The sequence below is a fragment of the Mytilus galloprovincialis genome, chromosome 14, assembly GCF_965363235.1.
Source record: "Mytilus galloprovincialis chromosome 14, xbMytGall1.hap1.1, whole genome shotgun sequence".
NCBI lineage: Eukaryota > Metazoa > Mollusca > Bivalvia > Mytilida > Mytilidae > Mytilus > Mytilus galloprovincialis.
The window spans coordinates 45,912,049-45,939,129 of record NC_134851.1 but is presented as its reverse complement, the minus strand read 5'-3'; the positions used below and the strand labels follow the sequence as shown (position 1 = coordinate 45,939,129).

The window sequence follows — 27,081 nt, the reverse complement described above, 5'->3', positions numbered from 1 at the left end:
GGCTATGATGGAATTTCGATTTATGTCTTCACGCTTCAGTTCCTGGGAATAAAAAAAGCTCTATGCTCCTCTTTTTGCATAATTTCCATTTAAAAGACAAGATAAACCATTCTGTGTATATTAACTGGACCCATGTCAATATAGAAAGAATTTAAACTTTTATTTGATAGGCCAGACTTGTTTGTTTTTTTATTGACATTGAAAATAATTCAATGCTTTAAAATTGTATTTAGTCAAGAAAATATTGATACAACACATGACATATATTGTTCGTGAGATATTGTTAACTTTTTAGATTTTCACACGAAAGTTGAGGTATATGAAAAGATATTATGAAACACAGGATCATAGCGAGGATTTTGAAAATGAACATTCTGGTCCACTTAAATAACTGAAAACAAATAATCTTGCTGAAAATGAATGCAGGAAATAATTTTGTACAAAAATTAAAACAAATTAAAGCCACAAAAATAATTTACCATTGGTAGCAACAGATGAAATTTTTCAACCCAGCCCCCCTCCCCCAACAGAATTTTTAATATCAAATTGTTGTCCTTTAAAGAACTTGTTGAAAATTCTTGATCTCTAGATTTCTTATTTCATGTTGGGTTACTGTATCATTGATGTTTGTTGACATCTTCTTTTTATTTAAACAAATCAACATTTTGCATAATAGTCTATGTATATAAACTCATCATAGATACCAGGACTAAATTTTGTACATACGCCAGACGCACGTTTCGTCTACAAAAGAGTTAAAAAGGCCAAAAAAAGTATGAAGTTGAAGAGCATTGAGGACCAAAATTCTTAAAAGTTTTGCCAAATACAGCTAAGGTAATCTATTCCTGAGGTAGAAAAGCCTTAGTATTTCAAAAATTTAAAATTTTGTAAACAGTTAATTTATAAATATAACCATATCAATGATAATTCATGTCAGCACAAAAGTACTGACTACTGGGCTGGTTACTGTTTTATTGGTGTTTTATGTCTCCTTGTCAGTCACATCAGTAATTTCCAAATAAGTTGTTGACCCATCTAGGTGGGTGTTGCTTGAAGCTGGGTTTGGCGATTTTTTAAAAGCTTGACACATTGAAATTGCAAGTGTTAGTATTACAATGATAAGAAGGATCCAGGATCAAACCCCCCTATGGAGACCCCCATCAAGATCATTTTCCCACTTTTAGCTTACCACATAATGGTCAATACCTGCTTCAGGCCGGAACTTGCCTGTACAATGACTCGTACATGTAAAAGGTTTCAGGTGTATAGTGTTAAAGTCATGACATTCAAATAATCATCTTGTCCTGGCCTTAAGACCACAATTTTTAAACAAAACTCTTTATTAATGCAGAATATGGCTCTTTAAAGTGTTGTATGTACCTAGTTTACCTTATAAGAAAATACCTGCATATATTATCCTGTCTGGGGTAGCTATGATTTATGGGAAAAATTGAGGCTCCCGGGGGAGTTGAAAAAAATCTGCATAAAAGTGCAGTATGTATTTAGGAATGATTTATGCGTAATTTAAGGACAAAAAATGATGTTAAGTGTTAAATTTAGTCTGGTAATTATTAATGAAATTCAAATTAGTCCCAAAACTGGGAAAAGTGCACATTAATATTATAAATATAGTAAATAGTGACAGCTGCAATTGAAATTTGAAAAGAACAAAATCGGTGAGAATTGTACATTATGATTTCGGTTTTTCATGTGGTTAAAGATGTTCTGAGTTGCATAGGAATTTCTCAATGAAATTTAAATGTGGAAGTTTAGCTCATTAATTGGTTGTCTGAAGGGATTGGCTTTCGTATGTAAAAATTCTTTAAATTATATGTTTGTCTGTTGAAGTCTGTTCAAATAAATTAGGATGAAATTCAAAAACTTTCACTGAAGTGTGGACTCATAGTCATGTGTGGTTGTGGTCTGTGGTTTGTTATTCATTTCAGTTCTCCTTAGGGGTCCTCATTGGGGGATCTAATACTGAATCCTGCTTATTGTTTGGTCAGATTCCGGTATCCCACATATCATTGTAGTCATAATTCTTGTAACTTGATGAGTGAGGCCCAACATCATTTCCCTTATTCACGCTTAATAATTTGCTTTTAACGTGTCACATACACTAATACAAAAAAAAAACAAATCCCCCATCATGGCATACTTAGATCCCTATGAGACCCTGAAAAAAACTCATTGCTACAAGTAGGAATTTTCAGGGTTGTCAAGAGAATATTGAAATTCAAATTATTCAGTTTTCCTTCAATTTGATTGGATGAAAAATTCTAATCAGAAAACATGAATCATTTGTTTTAATTCTACTTGGAACTGACTTATATTTCAGTTTTTTTTTTAATTTTAAGTTTCATATTTCATAAATGAGTTTATTCCCTGTTAAAAGAAAATGTATCATTCACAAATAGCTATTTACATCCTAACACAGTAATTCAACTCTTCTATAGTATTATATTTGTGTCATTTTTTTTCAAAATCAAAATCTAGTGGAATCTGTCAAACTATGGTCCTTTACAGGTGTTCCAAAGAAATTAGTATTGTAAGAAATGTGTAGGAATTATCATACACTGTGCAAACTGCTTTAACTGGGCCATTTGAATTGGACAGGAGATATTAAATGAAGTTTAAACTTAGGTTTAGACAATGACAATTTCACCATGGGTGGGACTCTATCAGTCAATCAAATTCACAAGTTTCTGACAAAAAGTCATTCAAAATAATATATAATGACCTGGAAAAAAGAGACATTAGTCTATCCTTTTTATATAGCAAAATAAGGAAATGTACATGGCTTTGCAATTTTTGGGGCTAAAAAATGATTTATTATGCCTTACAACATACCTATTTTGGGGCCTTTTATAGCTGACTATGCAGTATGGGCTTTGTTAATTGTTCAAGGCTGTAAGGGAGCTACCATTTGATTTTTATGGGGGGGGGGGGGGGCTAGGATGACATTTGAAAAAAATAGGCAGGACGGGAGTTTTGAGTAAAAAAAAAAGGCAGGATGAGACACTTGCAAAAAAAAAAAGTCAGGATGACAACTTATGTAAAAAAAGTCAGGATAAACTAAAAAAAAAAAAAAGCAGGACCGAATAGAGTGAAAAATAAAAAGGCAGGACAGAGATTATACAACTAAAAAAAAATGCAGGACAAAATTTTTCATCCTAGCCCCCCCCATAAAAATCAAATGGTAGCTCCCTAAGGTGACCTATAGCTGTTAATTTCTGAGTCATTTGGTCTCTTCTTGAAAGTTGTGTCATTGGCAATCATACATATCTTCAGTATTTTTTGTTTTTTTCTCATATACATGTTATTGCCTATCTCCCCTTTACATGCACTACACTGTACAGTATTTGCGATGTTATTCTTTTAAATACTTAAAGGAATACAAAACATTAATGTTTTTTTAACCAAACATCTTCCACCCAGAAATGTTTGTCTGGGCTGTTTAAATTCTTTCATCTGTAGTCCTTATTAACTCATGCTCATGATATTAGATTAAGGCCAAATAAATAGTATATGTATTTCCAGTTACATCTAAAAAAAAATTAGGGTAGCTAGCTAGGTTGGTAGGGATTTTTTTTTTATTTATTTATTTTTTTTTTTAATTTATTTATTTTTTTATTGAGTGACTGATACTTTTAACAGTGTTTCAGTTTAATGTTTTTTCACTGCGTTAAAGACCCATTGGTGGCCTTCTGCTGTTTTCTGCTCTTTGGTCAGGTTGTTCTCTCTTTAACATATTGGGTTCTCAGCATGAGGGGGGTTGACATATTCCGCCATTTCCATTCTCAATTTTATTGATGAAAAATGACAAAAAAATCTTTAGAGTAGGCTATTATTAAAACTAAAAAGTAGGGTTTTTGAGTAAGGGTAACTCAGGAACCATGCATATATTTTTATTTGGCCTTAAAACAATTTTAAATACATTCAAGATGTCCTTGAATTTGTGAAGATGTGTTCTTTTAGATAATAGATATGTTATAAACATTTAACACTCCTATAGATCATAATACAGAGGGGTATTCTTGTGACTGTCCCTCCCAGTTTTTGCTCACTCGTATTTTGATAAAATTCAATTACGATATTTAGAGAAGAAATTGACAATGACCCTTATTTATTTATATTAGGCTTTTGTCACTCAAGTGTTTTCATACATTGACATTCACAGAAACAGAAGTTTCTTAGGTTGAGATGGTCTATGTTAAATGTTAACTGTAATCGTAACCAGGAATTTCCATTACCGCTTTGAGTTTATTGCATAATAGTATTCTTAAGATTTTACACTTGTTAGACATTATATTTGAGTGGCTATAATCAAATGTATTTGTTTTTCCTCAATCTATTTTAGGTGTTATTCCTTTGAGATTAAGAATTGAGCAATAAAAACACTTGTTCCTTATAGTGTAGGGTTTTGGCAAGTGTGACCTTAAGTAATCTGATTCAGCAGAAAGTTGCAACTGACATATTGATCCATATAGAACACTATCAAAGCTACACCATAACCGAAAATCTTTACCATTTATGAACTACAAGACACTCACTGTTTTTCCGTTGATAGTGGTCACCTTTATAGCAGATTTGGCTGTATTTGTCGGATGCAGCCTTCATCTGTATATTATTTACACGGAGATATCAACTAGTGTTGCTCTGTATGCATACTAGCCTAGACAAATTCCTTGTACTGATAACTAAATAGTGTTGTACAATTTTTGATGTTACATGTGCACGGAGACATCAACTACAGTTGCTCTGTATGCATACTTGCCTAGACAATCCCTTGTACTGATAACTAAATAGTGTTGTACAATTTTCGATGTTACATGTGCACGGAGACATCAACTGCAATTGCTCTGTTTTAGCCTAGACAATCCCTTGTACCAATAACCAAATAATGTTGTACAATTTTCTATGTTACATGTGCATCCATTAAAAGTATAAAAGTACGCTGCAAGCTCATTAACAGTTGTAATTAAACATGCACTATAAAACATGTCATAGTTATGGCTACATCTTAATTTATTGTACATGTTTCTATGTAGGGGGCACTTTACGTTTCCCAACATTCTGTTCTCTCAGCTACATGCATTTACAATTAAAATGCAATAATTAAGTGATTGGTTATTTATTGTTCAAAGTAAACACTTAAAAGCAATTTATTTAAAGGTTAAAGTCAGCTGTGATCTGGAGTATTTCAAATTTTCGGTAAAGCCAGAAAGTTTTTTTGTGGAATTAAAATTATTTAACAGTTTATTTTTCGAAAACTATTTGGCAGTCATACATGTAGATGTTGATACTGGGTTCGACTCCTAAACTTCATTGATTAGGATTACCAGTTTTCCTACTGATGGTTGATGGTTCTCAGAATCTCTCCGAGACTGACTCATGTTTCTTCCACCAAAACAACTGGCTGCCATAAAACAGCCAGTAGTGCTGAAATTGGCATTCAGCACCAAAACTCAACCAAACCATTCTCTAGTATTTTAGGAACTTGAAATCTTAAAAAAAGGAATAAATATTTTTCTTTTTGATCATGTCAATTTTAGCACTGGCCACTTCAAGCATATTATCTGTACAATATAGCCAAAAAAGCAAAACAAAAAACCAAATGGTCTGATTTCTGTGGCATTTATAGTATATGCACACTCAGAACACATAGAATAAATCTTTTAATATACTACTATCTGATGTAACTCAGTCAGACATTTAAGATATAAGATGGTTTGTTTTTGCAGAGAATTTAATCAGGCTCACTGAAAAAATTATATTTAAATATCTTCACAATGGCTGAAATTTGATATAGCTGAAATTAATTAAAAAAACAGCAAAAAATTAATCTCTTAACCAAGAAAAAAAAATCAAAATTGGTGTCAGTATCACAGCATGTAATTTAATTTACAAAGGTGAACTTATATTTAGAAACAAAATATTAAATATTAAAATGATATAAAGACCCTTTTGTCTGATTTTTCATTTTGTTTGTCTAAATTATTAACAGAGCACTTAAAACTTTGAAATAACCTTTTTGTGCAGATTCAACTATTACACACAGCAAACAGAAATCAATTCTCCAGGTTTAAACTAGTGAGTAACTGCCCTTTGCATTTAATAAGAATATACCTTTCAGATTGCTGTTTCTATAGCTGCTTCAAAAAAAGTTGTACATCTCTCAGTTACTGTAACCTCAAATAGTCTACTATATATCTAACTTTATGGTAAATTACAATTTGTTGATTGATTGATATGTGATGATGCTCGAAAGGTTACAATCTGTAGGAAGATCTGTCATCCTATCTGTGGAAACTGTACAAGGACCCACAGTAATGCTATCTTCTACACTATAGGGTCTCTGATGGAATGTTGTCTCATTTGCTTATCATACTATACATGTTCATCTTCTTTTTATATTGTTCAAACTCTAAATTAGGTTGAACTGTCTGGAACGGCAGGAATTATATTTATATTAATTCTAGCATTATTCTGGATTGGTCGGACAGTTATTGTCTCCCTCGTTTAAATTAGTAGTGGATTAAGCCCAATGCCCTTACTATATTTTAAACTTGATTCCATTAGACCACCAAGATTGGTATATTGACATGGTCTGTATGAATTCATTCGATTGAAGTCAAGCTTTCAGTCTAAAACAAGCAGTGTATCTTAAGGTATCAAGCGTTTACTTGATGAAAGAGATTCTTTAAACTTATAATGTGAGAACTCAGCCTGTGGCCGATCATGCTTGACAGTATCAAACATGATTTTCAATGACCCTTGTTCCACACAGTGAGTGTGCGGTTAAAGACAGAACTGCAAACACCAGTTCTAAGTAGGAATCTTTTTCCTTTAAAAATTCTAAATATCCCCCTTTGGTATTATGTCACCTGAAAGGGAGTTTATAACCTCTCAAAAAGTGTCATCAAGTTTTTACCCCCTTATATCAGATAAGTCACTCACAGGTTCCGATTTTCTATGTTTGATTTTCACAGCATTGCAAAAAACAATACTTATAAATGCATAGTAAAGACATCCTAGGTCATGATGAATGTTGTTTTAATTAATTAAATCCATGTATGAATAATTGAATAAGGCGGAGTCCTTTTGTGCTGACATAGCAAAAGGTATAATGTATGTACTTGGTATCTTATTACAAAGTTCTTAGGTTGTCATGCATAATTTCCCTTTCCCTAATATGGTGATCTGAAAAACGGGAGATTTTTCTGTTTGAAGCATCAGAAGGTTTCCATGAATAACAACCCCCTCCCTTCCCAGTGGAACTTGAAAGAGGAAGATTTCAGTTTGAAGTCAAAAGGTTTCCATGAATTGAACAACAACCCCCCTCCTTTCCCAGTGGAACTTGAAAGAGGAAGATATTTCAGTTTGAAGTCAAAAGGTTTCCATGAATAACAACCCCCTCCCTTCCCAGTGGAACTTAATTGAAAGAGGAAGATTTCAGTTTGAAGTCAAAAGGTTTCCATGAACAACAACCCCCTCCCTTCCCAGTGGAACTTGAAAGAGGAAGATTTCAGTTTGAAGTCAAAAGGTTTCCATGAACAACAACCCCCTCCTTTCCTAGTGGAACTTGAAAGAGGAAGATTTCTGTTTGAAGTCAGAAGGTTTCCATGAACAACAACCCCCCTCCCTTCCCAGTGGAACTTGAAAGAGGAAGATTTCAGTTTGAAGTCAAAAGGTTTCCATGAACAACAACCCCCCTCCCTTCCCAGTGGAACTTGAAAGAGGAAGATTTCAGTTTGAAGTCAAAAGGTTTCCATGAACAACAACCCCCTCCCTTCCTAGTGGAACTTGAAAGAGGAAGATTTCTGTTTGAAGTCAAAAGGTTTCCATGAACAACAACCCCCTTCCCCTCCCAGTGGAACTTGAAAGAGGAAGATTTCAGTTTGAAGTCAAAAGGTTTCCATGAACAACAACCCCCTCCCTTCCTAGTGGAACTTGAAAGAGGAAGATTTCTGTTTGAAGTCAAAAGGTTTCCATGAACAACAACCCCCCTCCCTTCCCAGTTGAACTTGAAAGAGGAAGATTTCAGTTTGAAGTCAAAAGGTTTTCATGAACAACAACCCCCTCCCTTTCCAGTGGAAGGTGAAAGAGGAAGATTTCAGTTTGAAGTCAAAAGGTTTCCATGAACAACAACCCCCCTCCCTTCCCAGTGGAACTTGAAAGAGGAAGATTTCAGTTTGAAGTCAAAAGGTTTCCATGAACAACAACCCCCCTCCCTTCCCAGTGGAACTTGAAAGAGGAAGATTTCTGTTTGAAGCATCAAAAGTTTGCATGAATAATCCCCCCTTACAGTGGAACTTGAAAGAGGTAGAAATAAAAAAATAATTCTGTTTGAAGTGTCAAAAGGTTTAGGGGTATTGTCTCCATCATTAGAAACTTGTCCTAAGTCAGTGGCAGATCCAGCCATTCTAAAAAGGGGGGGGTTCCCAACCCAGGACAAAGGGGGGGTTCCAACTATATGTCCCCATTCAATTGCACATTGATCGTCCAAAAAAAAGGGGGGGTTCCAACTCACGGAACCCTCCCCCTGGATCCGCCACTGTAAGTAGACAAATCTTAGCCAATGCTGTTTCAGACCCTCATAAGAACAAAACATTACATTGTTTGTAAAACTAATTTACAAGACAAATTTCCTTTGAAGAAGTGAAAAAGCTGATTACATAATACTCCTGTATGTAGGTACAAAATCATTTATCTTTTAAGTGCAAGAAGTAATATGTATAACACCATTTAATCAGGTTATATGCTGTATTTTATGGGGAAATCCAAGCTTTTACAGGTCAAGAATAGTTTCTGTATTTGCTGTATTTTATGGGGAATTCTCAAGGCTTAAAAAGATGATGCTATAGGTCAAGAACAGTTTAATTCTGACTTACGGTACAACACAAATGCATATTTATATAGTGTAGCTAATAGGAGTTATGATCTTTGTTTTGCTGTTAGTTTATACAGTTCATTTTTTACTGTGTGGGTGTGTTATGCAATAAGTGCTCAAAGAAATTTGTTTTTTGTTTTGATTTTTTTTTTGGATTTAAAAAAAATTGTAATCCCCTTCTTTTTTTTTTTTATATGGAAACATGATCAATGCTTTTAAAGGGGACACAGGCTTTAAAATGTCTGGATCTGTCCCTGACTCATACATGCATTATATAGCTACATGGTAAAACAAAAATGATATTCTTCCCAAAATCAGGTGGTAGACTGTGAAATTATTCATTGTGATTATCAATAATAAAATACCATGCACTTTATAAATTAAGTTTTCGAAATATAAATTTTGTCACAATATTATTTTCTGAAATGTTTTCAACTATATCATCACATATATACACTTTTTACATTTATTTATTTGTATGCAAACAAAAATTTTTCTTTGTTAAGTTAATTGTGCTTTAATAATCCTAAAATTTCAATGCAATATTATTAGTGATATTCCTATAGCGGCTGATCTTTTCCATGGTACCTATAAAGGTATCCTACTGTCGACATAAATAGTATATTGTTTCTTTAGCGCTTTGACAACAGTATCTGAACATTTTTGTCACCTGACATCGTAAGATTTCGATACTCTACATTGTTCATTAAACCAAATATCGTCTGAGGATTTATAAAAATCGTGAGATCACCTGAGGTTTTTTTTAGATTATGAATGGACATTTAACACCTACTAGATTTGCATATTCGTATTATTTTTGGAACATTCTGATCTTTAAAGATCAATTGATATTAGGGTCAAACATCATATAATGTTTTTAAAATATGTTTGAATAAATATTGAAAAAAATAGGAAGTGCTTCAGACTCTTGTTAAATGCTATGAATTCAAAATATTGAAAATTAAAGGTTTTATGATTTAAATCAGATTTCAATGATTTTTGATTTGTTAACTGTAATTTTTACCAAAAGAACACCAATATTGTCATGAATTTTCCAGATGCAATAAATTGAACAGAAAAAGCTAGTGAAAAATTTTACAATATTTAAGATAAGATTGAAGAAGAACATTTTTAACCTATAAATATCCCTTATTATTATCTGACCACTTTGTATAATGACTTGGCAAATTGTTTAGAAGGATGCTGGGTGTCTTGTATAGAATTATATTATACTGAAGAGATTATCATATAACAAGTTTGTGAAAAAAAGATCGGAGAAATTTTAATTCACAGTCAAGTTTGTTAAATTTTTGTTCAACAAAAGCCTCAAATGAAGGATAACACTAAAAAAAAGACTTAATATTGAATTAATTGGCCATAAGACACTGTTAAACAGTAGAAAAAGATTTAGCAGATGAAATTAAAGAGTGAAGACAGGGGGGATAATTCATAATTGGGCAGATGTTTTATTAAAGACCCTTAATTTATGGTCATTAATAGTAATGTCTTTATCATGATCACCATCTGGCTATTTTGAATCAAGATTTTGTAGTAAAAATTTATTAAAAAAAAGCTGTCAAATGTGGACAGATGTCCCCTAAAACAATTTTAAAAGATATACTGAATTTATATTTATTTTATTTTAGGTTATCTCCCTTTAGCAACTATTGATAACTTTTATTTTAAATAGACATAAAACTATTTGTATTTTTATTTGAATTTGATAAAAGAATTGAAAAGGAAAAAATATATTAGCCCATTCCACAACTAATTAAACAAATATTTTAAAGGGAGATAACTCATTCATCAAACTACTAACTCTTAAATCATATATATTTTTATGTTTTGATTAATTAGGTTAATTAAGAGATGTAAATTTAAAATGCCAGACATTTTTGTTGTAATCTAAAAGATGCAAATTTTTACTGGAGCTTTAACATGTTGAAATTAAAAAAAATGATGAGATTTGAATGACGATATTAACAGGAGTTGCGTAACTCCTAGACATGACAAAATTTCTCAATGAGATAAAAATTTTAAGTAGTACAGCATACTGGTGTGAAAATCTTGAATATTCGTGAGGAGAGAATTAATACGATTTTGTCAAATGTTACCGCATACTTCGGTAGTCATTCAATTTGTACTTTGTGACCTCTCGGTGGTCCAGACTTAGATAGTGATGTATGACTTACGGTTTTTGTTTACGTTGCACAGTTATGCAAATATATCTGTCACAATTACAAATAAAAAAAAAGACTAATTGTTTGAATAGGAAAAATGCTGTTTACCTAGACAGTCCTATATTTGCGCATGTAGGCCAATAAAAATTGTCTTTAAGTCTGGCAAGATTACGTTTGTAGATTGTTTACATTAAAGGTACAAAATGTTGGGTAATGAAAAAATGTTGAACATACTTTAAGCCGGACAATTTAAACAAAAATGGGTCTTTGACAGTGTTTAAGGAATGTTTGTTTTTACCCAGGGTACCATATATTGTTTAATCTGCTACCACATAATTTTTCTTGTAATAGAAGTAAGGTCACACAGGGCTGGATAGGGGTTTTGGGTGGGGTGACATTCATTTCTGTATTCTGTTTCTAAGCGATTTTTCTCTAAGCTTTTTTGCTGTTATTCTCTGTTCTACGATATGTTTTCAAGCACCAATACTCTTAATACTAAAATTATTTTTTATCCTATTTTTTGTCTTCTTTAATTCATTTTCATTCAATATCCTATTTTTCGTGCCCATTATTCTCTAATCTATAAAGTCCATCCAGACCATCACATACAGCAGGGATCCGTCAATAGTGCATCCGAAAAAAACAGGAAGAAGAGACTTAAAATGTGGTGAAAAATTTAAGGAGGAAAGGAAATAAGAGTATTGAAATTAATATTTGTATAATTAATAACCACTTTTCCTGTCTAAGAATAATGGATCAAATGTATCAAATATTTCATGATTGAAGGAGGTAGATCACGGTTACAGAACCAAACTCTTAAGGGTCATTGGTATGTTTAATCCAACTGTTCTCATAAATACTAATCTTATGTTTCAAAGGAAAACAGATTGATTTAAGTCTGTATGATATGAGTGCTTATTTTATAAGGCTAAAAATAAACTATGATTTTACAAGTTCAAGGAGTATTTACTAGAAGAGTTGTCTCTCTTAACCAAGGTCTGCATCCTAAGTAAGGCAGATAGTGGCAGTGAAGGGAGATAATAAATCACTTAGAAAAGAGTTGTCTCCCTAAACCAAAGTCTACATCCTAAGTAAGGTAGATAGTGACAGAGAAGGGAGATAATAAACCACGTAGGAAAGAGTTGTCTCCTTAAACCAAAGTCTACATCCTAAGTAAGGCAGATAGTGACAGAGAAGGGAGATAATAAATCACTTAGGAAAGAGTTGTCTCCCTAAACCAATGTCTACATTTTAAGTAAGGCAGATGGTGACTGGTAAGGTAGATATTTGGTTAGAAGAGTGATAGGTTAAAGGAAGGGAAAGTCAAGAATTTCAAATGCAAATGCAAATTATGAAGTCTTTGTCATTCATATGAATTCAATATACTGAGTTGTAAAATACCATCACATTGATCAGCTCATATTGAAATTATTTTGCATTATAAATACTCTCATGAAATGAAATTATTTTTAAAAAAAGTTCTACACAATCACTATAAGTATGCTTTAAATTGGTAAGTAAAGGTATATGCAGAAATTGTACATTTATATATAATGTAAAATTTCTCAAATCACTTTATGCTGCAGCAGGCTTCTTTAAGTGCTGTGATTAAGACAAACTGCATTGCAATATGTATATACTTAGACATACTTAAAGCATTATGCTTAGATGCATTTCCTTTCCACAAATCTTTTGATACTCAGGTAATTACCGGTATCTAATTTCCATAAAATCCATGTAAACGATTAATGATTAATTAACTTCAAAATGTTTTATTCACCTGTGGTTGTGACAGATCTGAGTGCAGTTGTACCTAGCGTGTGCACAGAAATGCAGGTACTACATGATACTGGCCTTGATTTTAAACAATAGATATATTTTCAATGACTATAATGTGTTCTAATGTATATAGAAAGTTACAAATCTGTATTTATTTTCTTTACTTTTTTTGCCAAAGTTGACAAAGTTAACTTAATTTTCTATTGTCTGTGAGGTTAAATGCATTGACTTAAAGAGAGAGAGAGTGACAGGCTGAAGGCGTGCTAAAAACCCTTGAAACAACCAAAGAATTGTATAGTAAAATTTCACTTATAACATCTTTTAATCATTGAGATAACAAATAAAAAAGAAATGTTCAATCTTAATTAGAGCATCAAAGCTCAGTGAGACAAGTTTATCTAGACATGTTGATATGTAATTAGATAATTAACTTTCAATGGTAAATTTAAACTAAGTGTAATTGGTGTTTTATGCAATTGTAATTGACCAGTTGACTTCTTGTTTAGAAAACAATATATGTATATGGAACAAAGTGTGGGAACTTGTTGAATGATGATTACTTCTTCAGGTCACCACAACATTTTAGGGGTCAAAGCTTAGCAATGCATCATGGGACAGTTTTAATCCATAAAGATAATTTGTTAGGAGTCAGCTACTTCGTCATACAGTGAGCTAATTCATCAAACAATACAAGAAGCAAAAGGGGGATTTTTTTATCTGTGATACTGGTTAATGAGTTTAATTGATGGAGAAATTGGTAATATTTGGAGAAAAGGTGATAAGAAAATACAGATAAGAAGAAAACTAAAGGTATCCTGGGAATGTTAATGGATAATGCAGAGTTTAAAATTCATTTTTTTAGTCACTTTTTCAATTTTGTTACCCCCAAAAAACTAGGAAGTTTCACTTTTTTAATGTGATTTTTAACATATTATATTTTCAATGCCCAAGACAGAAATCATTGTGGAATCATACTTTTGATGGCTCAGGGTCCAAATGATTGAGAAGCCCTTGAAGTTTAGTGGGGGTTCAAATTTGAAAGGTCCTTAAAAATGACAGCAGGCTAATCATCTTACAGGACAGCTACCCTATATATTACTGTAAATTGGGGAATTTCACAAAGGACATATTTACACTATATGTGCAGTCATTATTATTCCTGGGGTACCAATTTTTGTGGATTTTGTGTGTTAAGGATGTTCGCTACTATGTTTAAAAATAACAAGCTATTTAAAAGACTGTTATAAATTCAAAGTATATGAATAAAGAAACTAAAAAAGCAAAAAAAAAATGGGAGGGTCCGTGTGCTTGTTTTCGAGATATAAGCCGTTGAAAATTTGGCGGAAAATAATTCTCTCTAGATTTTTCTTTCACTTAACATTGGCACCTTTTTTGTTTAAAAAACTATGAAAAAATATCAAGGATTTCATAAGATTTTGAACTATGGCTTTTTAAATAATATGTAAGAAAAATATGAAAAGAAAAGTAGGGGTTAGTGGGCCAATTTTTTTAATGACAATACATGGATAAAACCAGAGGATTCCGAAAATCTGGCAAAAAATCAAAAAATGGAGGAGCAAACATTCTTAAAGGGAACCACAAATTTAGGTATTCAAGTTACAGTCCCTATTGGCTCTGTCAAAACCATGAAAACACGTAGTACATGTACATGTATCCATGAAAACACAATTTTTTCTCAGTTGCAAAAAATTGATTCCGACAAAAATGATTTGGTAAAAGTCCCAAAAATATTCTTTCATGTAAATAAGATAAAAAGAAAGATCAGAATGAAGGGCAAGAAAAATAGGAAAGTCAGATACCGTAAATTGACTTTGCACTAGATATATCACAATATTTTAAACTACACAAAAAAATTTAAAAAAAATTAACACTCTACAGTACTTTGTCTTAGTTGTAAATCATCAATTCATGAATTGGAAGTAAATGTACTTGAAACAAACACAGAAGTCTTCATTTTGAAGAGGGGGTACTTATGTCTTCTTTGATGCACCAATTAACCAAATTTATAGAACAAGGGGGGTCCATAAGGTTTATCTTAAACAGAAAAATGGAAAAAAAAAAGACATTTAAGTTTTAAGAGTAAAAGTTTCTCAGCCTGGTTAGCTAAAGAATTTTGTTGTTGTTTAAGAATTTCACATTCTTTCATAATATTTTTCTACACTTTATTTTTTATGAGTTTGAGATGTTTTTTAACCACTTCGAAGTTTAATATCAGCCATTTTTTTCATGCAGCAGCCTACTGATTATGTATTATTTGTCAGGAAATGTTGGAATTTTGGTAAGTTAAAAGAGGTTAGAATATATATTTTAAATATGAATTTTAACCCCAAATTATGATTTATAAAGGGGTCTTGACTGGACTTAAAGAACTGGATTATCAATTAAAAATGTGTGGTGACTTAATTTTATTAAAACCTAAAAATTATTTTCTCTAATATTTGAGATTTCTTAAATACTTTTAAAGAAATTTGGCTCTTTACTAAAACATTTTGTCGATTATAATGTTCCCTAATATGTAAACAGATACTTAATTAGCAAAGAAATTAAATAGAAAATTGACTAAAAGAATTTGTATTATGTCCCCCTTATGCGTATCTAGAAGTTCACTTAAGGTCACTTAACAAATTGTGTTGCTTTAAATTTCAAGGAAATTTAGAATTGCATTAATAATGATCCTGAAATATTACATGTAATAATTAAACCATTATAATAGTACAGTATTTCTTTTTGAAATAGTGATATGTCTGGGAAACTCTGAGTTCGTTAACTCAAGGCAGATAAGTTGATATATAAAATTGGCAAAAAACTTTAATAGCAGAAACGTAAATGTATGCGCTCTTGATTATAAATATATTAAAAATCGATTACACTTAAAATTTATTATTTTGCTAGGCATGTTATTGACGGTATTGGTTAGCGATGTTTTGATTTTCAAAGTAGGATTGCATAATTTTGATAATATTTTTTCCTAAAATTCCAGTATCTTGCAGAGAATTGACTAAGGGCAGTGCACTTTGCTTTTCATGTCTCAACAATTAGATCGTAATCAGTTAAGGAAGGCGGTAATTGAGATTCCAGATGAGGAATAAAATTATACTGAATAAATATGAATGATTGTCAGATGTTAGGCACTTGTTAACACAGAATTGTGTGGTGTTGCAGGATTCCGCAGTCTGCACCAAAATCTTTTCCACCTTCGAGACATTGCTCTTATGTGTCTAAACAAAGTATTCCAAGTACTTACTAGTCTGGAGCATCAGACTAGATGCTTATACAGTGCAGACTGATCTCAAACCCTTGTAAATATGGTGTTTGTGGCTTTACAGAACCTGCCATTATATAATTATTGGTCATTGCCAGCTTCAGATTAGGCAGGGATTGCTCATATACATTGGATGCTCACCTTTTCTTAAAGTGAAAAAAAATATGTAAAATATAGCCAATTTAGACTTTAGTGTCAAAATGAGGTCTTCCAATTTCTTTTTCTCAGAAGGCCCTACCCAACTAAGCATGAAACCCTGGAACCACAACTTCTTAGTATATTGAAAATGTCATTGCCCTAAGAGTCTAATAAAGATTGTCCTTGAATCAACATGTTTTGCAGTTGGGGGGAAACCCAAGTGGTAAGATAATGCTTGAAGGTGCACATTCTTGGTGCACACCCACATCTTTCCAAATTTCTAAAAAGTTCTGAAATTGGTGTATCACATGTTCATAATTTTCATTTTCATGATATCAGTTATGTTTATGCACTTTTTGTTAATTGACATTTTGAATGTTTTTGAGCTGCATCAGGTTAAAATGTGTTTTTGTGGGTTTTTCCATGTGCTGAGTATATCTATACCTCATGGTGTTTTAACTGTTCTAAATATCCTAATTTCATCATATCAACATTGTTTATGTTTTTTTCTTTGATTGGCATTTTGAAGGTTTCTGTGTTGCATCGATTAAGTGGGTTTTCTATGGGTTTTTCCAAGTGTTCAGTATACTTTTATGTAAAAACTTGCAATGTTTTTGTAATTAGATTTAGTGTCTTTGTAAATTGTTATATAATTTCACAATGGTATATGCAGTAAGGGTTTGGCTGATACCCAAAAACCTCATCCAGACAGGTGGAAATATAAAAATTAAATGATGGGTGGAAACTTTTGTTTAGGAAGTAAAGCGGCTAGATTTCTTAAGAGTTTCATGATTCCTATAGAAAAATACTTTTTGATATCAGATCTTTGATGATCTCTGTTGAATATATATGTAAACACTACTTTTCTAGACCTAGAGAGGATAATATTAACAATGACATGCTATATCATGTTCTTTATTGCATAATGAGGCCTCTCATGGGGGGGTCCTAGTAATCACATAATCACCATTTTTTTGCCAATATAATCACATAATCATTAAATATTTGTTTATCTTTAGTAATCAAATAATCATAAACTAAAAATACAGTCCTAGGTAATCAAATAATCATGAAATATTTGGCTTAATAATCAAATAATCATTAAAAAAACGGCCAAGTAATCACATAATCAAAAACCCCATGAGGGCCCTCCATAATATGTCAATGACACTTATTACAACAATGTCAGACTCATAAAAAGGGGAAGGGACAATTAACTCGGCTAAATTAGAACACCTGAGATCACCCCTAGTTTTTGATGTGGTTCGTGTTGCTTAAGTCTTTAGTTTTCTATGTTGTGTCTTGCGTAATATTACTTGTCAATAAATGTTTGTCTTTTTCTTTTTATTCCCCACCTACGATAGCAGAGGGGCATTATGTTTTCTGGTCTGTGGCTCCGTTCGTCCGTCCGTCCGTCTGTGGTTCCGTTTGTCCGTCCAGGTTAAAGTTTTTGGTCAAGGTAGTTTTTGATGAAGCTAAGTCCAATCAACTTGAAACTTAGTACACTTGTTGCTTATGAGATGATCTTTCTAATTTGTAAGCCAAATTAGACTTTTGACCCCAATTTCACGGTCCACTGAACATAGAAAATGAAAGTGGGAGTTTCAGGTTAAAGTTTTTGGTCAAGGTAGTTTTTGATGAAGCTGAAGTCCAATCAACTTGAAACTTTGTACACTTGTTGCTTATGATATGATCTTTCTAATTTTAATGCCAAATTAGATAATTACCCAATTTCACGGTCCATGGAACATGGAAAAGGATAGTGCGAGTGGGGCATCCGTGTACTTTGGACACATTCTTGTTTAGTCATGGCTTTTTCAGTTTATTTTCAATCTATGAGTTTGACTGTCCCTTTGGTATCTTTCGCCCCTCTTTTATTTGAATGAACTGAACAGATCCATAATATTCCTTCTAGTTCCAAAGGAGGGACGAAAGATACCAAAGGGACAGTCAAACTCATAGATTGAAAGTAAACTGACAAAGCCATGACTAAAAAAGAAAAAGACAAAACATTTATTGACAAGTAATAGTACACAAGACTATAAGATATCATTCTTGAATTCCCAACTGAAACGAAGTGCACTACAAAGCATGCTCAAATAGAAGTTATAATTCATTATAAGTTACAAAATTCCTTTTTTTTTTTGGCAAATACATTAAAACAAAATTCTTTTCCATAGTTGATCCCCAGACTAAATAATTTGTATGACAGAAGACATTTTTGTGGGTTAGACTCCACGTGAACGAGGTGCATGTTGACATACCAAATGTCATTTAAATCAGCATACTAAGTATATTTCAAGGAGATATGGTTTTAAATTAGCATCATAAATGAATTTTAAAGAGAGGTGGTTTTTGTTGAAATATAGACGTTTAATTGTTAGCTGCAGCACATGGATTTTTTCTAAATTCAAAGGTTTTCTGCATTTGAATAATGTTGTTGATATTTTACAATAATTACAGCCTTCAATAGTACAGATATAAATGTAACTTTAAATTATTTCAACTTTTTTATTTCGTCTGGATGCATAATATTTAAAGCAGTAAAAGGGTCAAATTAATTATAAGACACAGAGAATGTTGCCAATTAAATTTTGAGCCTTGAAATTTCGATTTTATGATGTTGACTTCAAGTCCCAGTCTTGTCCTACTATTTTAAATCATCAATTTATTGCACCTAGTCCTTTAATACATTTGTGAAAATGCAGATCACTATACAGTATGTGTTTTGCTCATTGTTGAAGGCTGTGGGGTGACCTTTCATTGCTAATATATCTACCTCATTTGGACTGCTGAATTCATTTGCAATCATACCAAATCTTCATATTTTTGCATTACCTAAATTTGTTTATGGCTGAATTAAAGCAGGTTGCTTTTTTAAATAGTTCCAGTCCTTTTTGATTAACCAAAAAAAATAAATTATATGTTTCAATGAAAATAATGGTCCCAATTTTGCTTTAAACATATTATTTTGAAGTGCCAAATGATTAAGTTTATGAATCACACATTTGAGAATTGATTGTTTCAAATTTAAAAGGACCGATTTAAATTTGATTGAATTTCAGGGGTAGAGTGACAAATTTGACAGCTTTAAATACTATGTCCCACTTGAGTGTAAAGTCATACTCTCAGCAGAAAGGTGATTTACTTTCATAATTGTTTCTAAATTTTAACACCTTGCATGTTTGATGAATTTAGACAGTGGTTTGAACATACAAATAGGAGTTATCATGCAATTGTGGGATTAATTTTGATTTTTTTTAAAGAGTCAAAATATAAAATGTAGGTCGTACATTCAATAATTGGGTCGGTTGTTGTGATCTATATCTTTTAATTGGAATTTCATTTTCTATTGTGAAAACTGAGAAATAACTTAATTTGCAACCGACAAAATCATTGACTTTGCATTTGTTTTGCCAACTTTTATTTAAATTTTTAAAGAAAGGAAAAATAAATAAGAAGTTATAATGTTTTTAAAAGAGGGAAAAAAGATACCAAAGGGACAGTCAAACTCATAAATCTAAAACAAACTGACAACACCATGGCTAAAAATGAAAAAGACAAACAAACAACAGCACACACGACACAACATAGAAAACTAAAGAATAAACAACACGAACCCCACCAAAAAACTAGGTGCTCCGGAAGGGTAGGCAGATCCTGCTCCACATGCGGCACCTGTCGTGTTACTTATGTGATAACAAATCCGGTAAATAGTCTAATTCTATGTTATTTTGATATTGTGGTATAGCATTATAGTCTATTTTTTGACACGTATATAATGAGTTTGAATATCCCTTTGGTTTTTTTGCCTCTCTTTTTACACAAGGTTTTCTTCAAAAAATAATCTCTGATTATAATAGTCTTGGTAAAAAAAGAGTCTCATGATGCTCACAATAACACATCACACAAATTTTAGTCTGTGCTTATATATAAAATGACATCCAAACGGAACATTTATAAGTTTCCACTTTGATAAAATTTAATTGCAAAGCCAGACAGAGATTGTTCTACAAATTTATAAGATAGTATCTTTCATGCAGTGAAAGTTTTTTTACCACCTTCTGTTTTATAGAGACATTAATGTTTATGTCTTAGTACTGTTAGTATGGTTTATGTGCATATTATAGATTTACTATCGGTAAGCATGATGGATTTAATGGCTGCATCTAACTGTCAATCTCATTTTTGTGGGGGCTGGTTATTTCTGCCTCAGTCTAGGTTTTGTCATGGCTGTTTGGTTTAACCCTGTACCACCTTCTACTTATCTGTATCTTCCTCCTGATTAAATAAGGAGCACACACACAGTGCCAGGATAATGGAATTAAAAAGAGTTATATTGATTTTCTATGAATTAATTAAAGAATGATAATTAATAGATGTATATAAAAGTAACAAAACTATCATAGATTTAAAAGAAATATTTGAAGGGTTCAGATAATGGCATGCTTTAGTACTGTTACTGTTCGTGACTAATTCTGAAAGGCATCTGCGAGGGCCCTCATGGGGTTTTTGATTATGTGATTACTTGGCCGTTTTTTTAATGATTATTTGATTATTAAGCCAAATATTTCATGATTATTTGATTACCTAGGACTGTATTTTTAGTTTATGATTATTTGATTACTAAAGATAAGCAAATATTTAATGATTATGTGATTATATTGGCAAAAAAATGGTGATTATGTGATTACTAGGACCCCCCCATGAGGGGCCTCATCTGCTTAAAATGCCAGTCCTGTATTCAGAATTGCTTATAAGGATCTTTTGAAGCTCCCTTCCCACCACTTACTGTTTCACAATATTTTATCTTCAATGAATCATATCTGCCTTCAAGTTTTTGATGGGATGTATTTTACTTAAAAAATCTTTGGGGTTCCAAAAAAGTTCATCACAATTAGATACAGTAAAACGCTGCCTTTTCCCATCCAAGGGAAGCTTGAAAACACGATCCATATTTAATCATGTGACCGAGAAAAGTTCAATCATAGTGAAAACATCGAAAGTTTTTGAGTGCAAATATGAACAGTATCATTTTAACGAAATTGCTCATATTTCAAGAATGCAAGAATCGGTTGCACATCTTGCAAATATAACATGCAGTTGTTTTAGTGCATACATGTTTTGCATTTAAGAAATGTTTTGATAAAGATCAATGTGCATTATGCAAATCTTAAGGATGGTAGTGCAGCAGAACATTAACTTTTGCACAAAATGCATCTGACCATGTACAGATGCACTAACAATGTGATAGTACCCTTGAAGGTAGTTTGTAAAACATGGAAATATAAATTGGAATGGAATTAAAAGTTTTGAAATTATTAAGGTTTACAAAAATGTGTTCTTATTAATTGAAATGAATATACATAAAATCATAAGAAGAAAATTAAGAATTTGAATTACTTATGGTGTTAGTATATGGACTATTGATAAGTTAGTTCCCTAAATAACTTACTAAATCATGAGGGTTTTTAAATGAAAAAAGGCTGAATAAAGACTACTGAGAAACTTAAAATAGATTTCTATTTCTTCCTGTATGAACACAGCTCTTGTTTTACATATTCATCTAATAAAAATCACAAGTAAAAATAAATCTGCAGCATGCAATACTTAATAAATAAATATGTGCATGTTATTTTATTTTTTTTTTCAAAAGAAATGATACACACTGTGTTATAATTTTTCCCCCTAGTCACTCAGTTGATTAGCATTTATCACCTTTTGTACCATCGAAATGATTTCAAATGGAAATATCTTTTTTATAAACACAGCATGCAAATTTCAGTTTGACTTGGAAAATGGTCCACATTTTAAGAATGCCCATATCAACCTGTGCAGTGTCTCAAGACCACCAACTGCAGCTGTCTATGGCAATTGCATGCATATTTTGTTTTAATTGCTGCCAAAGTTTTATTGAAATCTGTCAAGTTTTTTGGTAAATTTATACAGATTATATGATGAAGGATTGTTTAGGGTTAAGTGTAAAAGGTATACATTTTATTGTCTGATTACTAATAAAGACCTGTTGTCTTATATATATCTCTAATTTGTACAGATATAGTATTTGTCATCATTAGACACCAATCAATCAATCAATCAATCATCTGCAACCAGTTCAATCAATTTTATTTTCATGTTTATAGACATATTTTTATAAACCCAATTTTTATTTTTTCAGAAACAGAAGTTGACCTTTTAGCAGCCATTGGACTGCCTGATCCCAGCAAAGGAGTTACTTATGATGTTGGACTGGAAGGTTTTCCAGCTTTTAAGTTAGACAAATCATCGTATATACGAAAAGCTGCCGAGACCTATTTTACAGACAGAATCGGCAAAATAAATGACTTTGCCATTGGAATTACTGTTAAAGTATTTTCAAAAGATGGAATTTTATTCGCTGTAAAAAATATTTATGAAACTGTGATAGCTTTTGGTGTTCGGATTACTGCTACCGGAAACGGAAAACATAACGTAATTTTATATTATAAAGAGGATCATCAGTATGGTCAGATGTCAGTTACTATTGGAAATTTTACCGTGGATAATATTGATAGAAATTCATTTACGAAATTAGCCATCAAAGTTCAAGGTGACACCGTAACATTATTCGATAATTGTGAAGAAGTTGGACGCCAACAAGTTTTAAATCGTCAACCCTTACAGTTCAGTCAAGGCTCACCTTTATATATAGGTCAAGGTGGACCCAATTTTGAGGATACGTCATTTGAGGTAAGGGAGCTACCATTTGATTTTTATGGGGGGGGGGGCTAGGATGAAATTTGAAAAAAATAGGCAGGACAGGAGTTTTGAGTAAAAAAAAGGCAGGATGTGATACTTGAAAAAAAAAAAAGTCAGAATAAACTAAAAAAAAAAAGGCAGGACCGATTAGAGTGAAGAATAAAAAGGCAGGACAGAGATTACAACTAAAAAAAAATGCAGGACAAAATTTTTCTTCCTAGCCCCCCCATAAACATCAAATGGTAGCTCCCTAAGGTTCATTATTGAAAGATTCTTAAGAAACTTTAAGGTAGTACCCCTTAAGTTATTGTTTATATATCAGATGAACTGACAAACCCATTGCAGAGACCCAATATTGTCCATTAGGAAAATTATCAAAGATAGATAACTCTGCATTAATATGGAAATTTGACCAATCGGAACAACTCGGCCTTTCTGGTTGCACGAAGAAATAATTTGTACTGCGTAGCGAGAATGGCCGAGTAGTTACGATTGGAAATTTGACTAGCACATTCACCTCCCTTTGAAACTGAAATCTTACTTTAGTTTAAAAGATATTAAATACTTAAATGTCTTTTACTATATATTTATAAACTTTTGAAGCAAAACACATTTGAAACATTCAATAAAGAAGTCAAAAAATGCAAGAACAAATGTTTATTTGAAACATAATAATGAGATTTTTTTTTAAATATTGTTAACTTTTTTTCTGTGGTTCCTAATAAAATAATGGACATTACAAAGTTTCCAGCAAAGTGAGGGCCCTCATGGGGTTTTTGATTATGTGATTACTTGGCCGTTTTTTTAATGATTATTTGATTATTAAGCCAAATATTTCATGATTATTTGATTACCTAGGACTGTATTTTTAGTTTATGATTATTTGATTACTAAAGATAAGCAAATATTTAATGATTATGTGATTATATTGGCAAAAAAATGGTGATTATGTGATTACTAGGACCCCCCATGAGGGGCCTCCAAAATGACATTTACAGAATCTTAAAAAACATGGTTTGAAAAAAGTTATAGGAAGAATTTTATGACTATGCTGAATACAATAGTATATTTAACAAATTACAGGGCTTGAACTAGATTTTGTCTTGATTTTAGGGCTGTTAATGTACAGTATTATAAAATGCACCCTTCACATACAAATTACGGTTTGTCAGTCTTATGTTTGATGTGTTGTAATTGAACATTGACACATTTTTTTTTTATCAACATTCGCAGACTTCCCATGACCTGATTTACCATCTTAGAATCGCCCACATAAAGCTAATAAATATAAACACAACAAAAAAATACATGTATAATGCTCATATTCAATTAAGAGGTCACATGATAGGTCAGATGCTTAAACAAGAAAGGGACATGTTAATTTATGTCATGGTGTCCCTATATGGAAAAGGGACATCATAAAATATGTCACTCTCCCTTATCTGTCTAGACTTCCCAATGTTTGGCACTAGATCAACATACTTTAGGTGAAGAATTAAATGAATATATAATAAGGTTACTGTGCATTCTTAAATGTAATGTTTTCACATGCTAATTTGTTAGGTATCTGCTCATCAGGCCAAAGTGAAAAAAAAATTGTTGCATTATGGGAATTCTTTCATTTCACATAACCTTAATGCACCAGTGGTTTTACTTTATACAATAGTCTGCTCATCATCAGGCCAAAGTGAAAAAAACATTGTGTTGTATTATGAGAATTTCTTATTATTCACATAACCTCAGTGATCCAGTGGTTAAGTCTGCTCATCTTCAGGCCAAAGGAAACATTTTTGTGTTGTAAATAGAATATGAGAAAATATTGGCAATTAAACTACAAGACACTAACCCCTAATAATCCAGTCATTGATAGTCTGTTAACTAGAATAAATTATGAAGTGCAATTTCTTCGATTCAATATTTGACAGATTTTTTTAAAGGTAACTATTATAAGTTACCAACATTTGTTACAGATCAATTCATCAATTTTTTATAGACTTAAAAAAATTATATATTTTGCTTTTTTTTTTATTGCAGAGGCTTTTATAAATAAGTATGTGCTATGCATCCTAAACTATTGTTAAGAGAAAACAGGAAATAATTTCTCAACCTTGGCTTCAGGGTTTTGTGTCTTTTTTATGCCCTTGCTCTATAGTGGAGGGGGTATTAAGTTTAACTCTTGTCCATCTGTATGTTCGTCTGATCATACGTCCCAAAATTGGTTTCCGTTCTCCAATTTAGTTTGCCTCAACCAAATGTTATGAAACTTATTGACAATAATGCTTATTACCACAAAACACATAATTTTGATGGCGGCACAGGAACTATTCTACAGAAATATACTGCTTCACTATTGAATTTTTCGTTTCTGTTCTTTAACATTGTTTAAATTAAGTTTGCCTAAAAACCAAATGTTATGTAACTTATACACAATGCTTATTACCACAAAACTAAAATTAAGGACATTTTTGGGTAGAGTTTCTTTTTACGGTTCTTCAGTTATGTCTCTTTCTAACTTTATATGAAATGCAAGCAGGGGCATCATGTGTGTCCCATGGAAACATTCCCTTTTTTTTATGATTCATGATGAGTTTATGTTAGATACAGGAATTAAAAAAATTAAACATATTTTTGGTGACATTTGGAAAACCAACCTTACACATAAAAAAAACCCAAATTAGCCATACAAACCACTAAAAAAAAAGATCAAAATCTAATAATAATTTCATTCTATCAATTCCTTCTAGTGAGTGTCGGATCAAGAACTTTTCCTAAGGGGGCCCGCTGACTGACCTAAGGGGGGCCCGCTCCAGTCATGCTTCAATGATTCCCGATATAATCAACCAAATTTTTCCCACGAAAGGGGGGCCCGGGCCCCACAGTGCCCCCTGGATCCGCCTATGCTAGTGTAAGGAATTATTTTACTTGAAGAAAAAAATTTAAACCACACTAAGTCTTATACTTTCCAAAAATACATCTTCCCTCCTTTATTATTATTTTTCTTCAGTTCTTTTGAAGCTTTTTCGTCTTACTTGCAACATTTGTTTAGTAAATTCTAATGTTCAACATTAAATTTCAACATGGTGGCCTTAAAATGAAAGATAATGTTTTGGATACATGGTAACTCTGGTTATTGTGACCTTACTTTTTGATCTGAATGATCACATTCTTAGGAATTTGATGAATTTTAAATCTTAGGATATAACTGAATAATGATTTAATTTTTGACAACAGAATTATTTTAAACTTTACGAAATCCAATGATGAAAAAGTGCAATTTTAGAAGTGCACTCCACTAGTATTTTCTACTATTTAAAGTAGATAAGAGATTTTTTAAGTGCTGTGGTTTTTCTGACAGAAAAACCAGAATAAGATATAAAAATATCGTGGGATAGAAAGATCTTGTTGATCAAGTTGATGCTATTTTTGTAAAGTCAGTCAAATGCCATGATAGAAAAAAACTGGTGTTTCACGGTTTAGGAATCTCCAAAACCAGAATGAGATATAAAAATATCGTGGGATAGAAAGATTTTGTTGATCATGTTGATGCTATTTTTGTAAAGTCAGTCAAATGCCATGATAGAAAAAAACTGGTGTTTCGCGGTTTAGGAATCTCCGTTGATGAAATTGAGAATAAAGTTTACAATACCGTTTTGCACTTCCTGTTTATTAATAACTAATGTAAGATTTGATTTTGTATGCTGGAATTAATTAGGCAGTTTACTTTGTTGATTTAAATCTTACTTCAAAGCTAAGTTGATTGTTTTAGAAATATATAGTGCAGTTTGTTTGATTTTAACGAAGACAGAAAAAAATTTGTTGTTTCATTAAAAGAAAATCATTGGTTTCATTGCCAATAAGATATGTACAGCAGGCCCGTAGCCAGGAATTTCCAAGGGGGGATTATTTGGACCCACAAACTAGACTTTAACAGTCACAATTCAAACAGAACGTTGACTTTAACAGTGCTTATTTGTTTTCAAGGGGGGGGGGGTCGTCCGAAACCCCTCGAACCCCCCCTGGCTACGGGTATGTACAGCTATCCACAAAAGAGGGGCAAAAGATACCAGGAA

The 27,081-nt window shown here is 32.1% G+C and overlaps 1 protein-coding gene across 6 annotated transcripts in view; it reads left to right on the top strand.

The window, feature by feature from the left end:
- LOC143059737 (uncharacterized) overlaps positions 1-27,081 on the top strand; it is a 122,219-nt gene that overhangs the window by 53,670 nt on the left and 41,468 nt on the right. For all 6 annotated transcript variants that reach the window (XM_076233286.1, XM_076233285.1, XM_076233282.1 and 3 more), the window contains one exon: positions 22,452-23,002. In XM_076233286.1, coding sequence (XP_076089401.1) covers positions 22,452-23,002 — 551 coding nt within the window. The remainder of the gene's footprint in view (positions 1-22,451; positions 23,003-27,081) is intronic.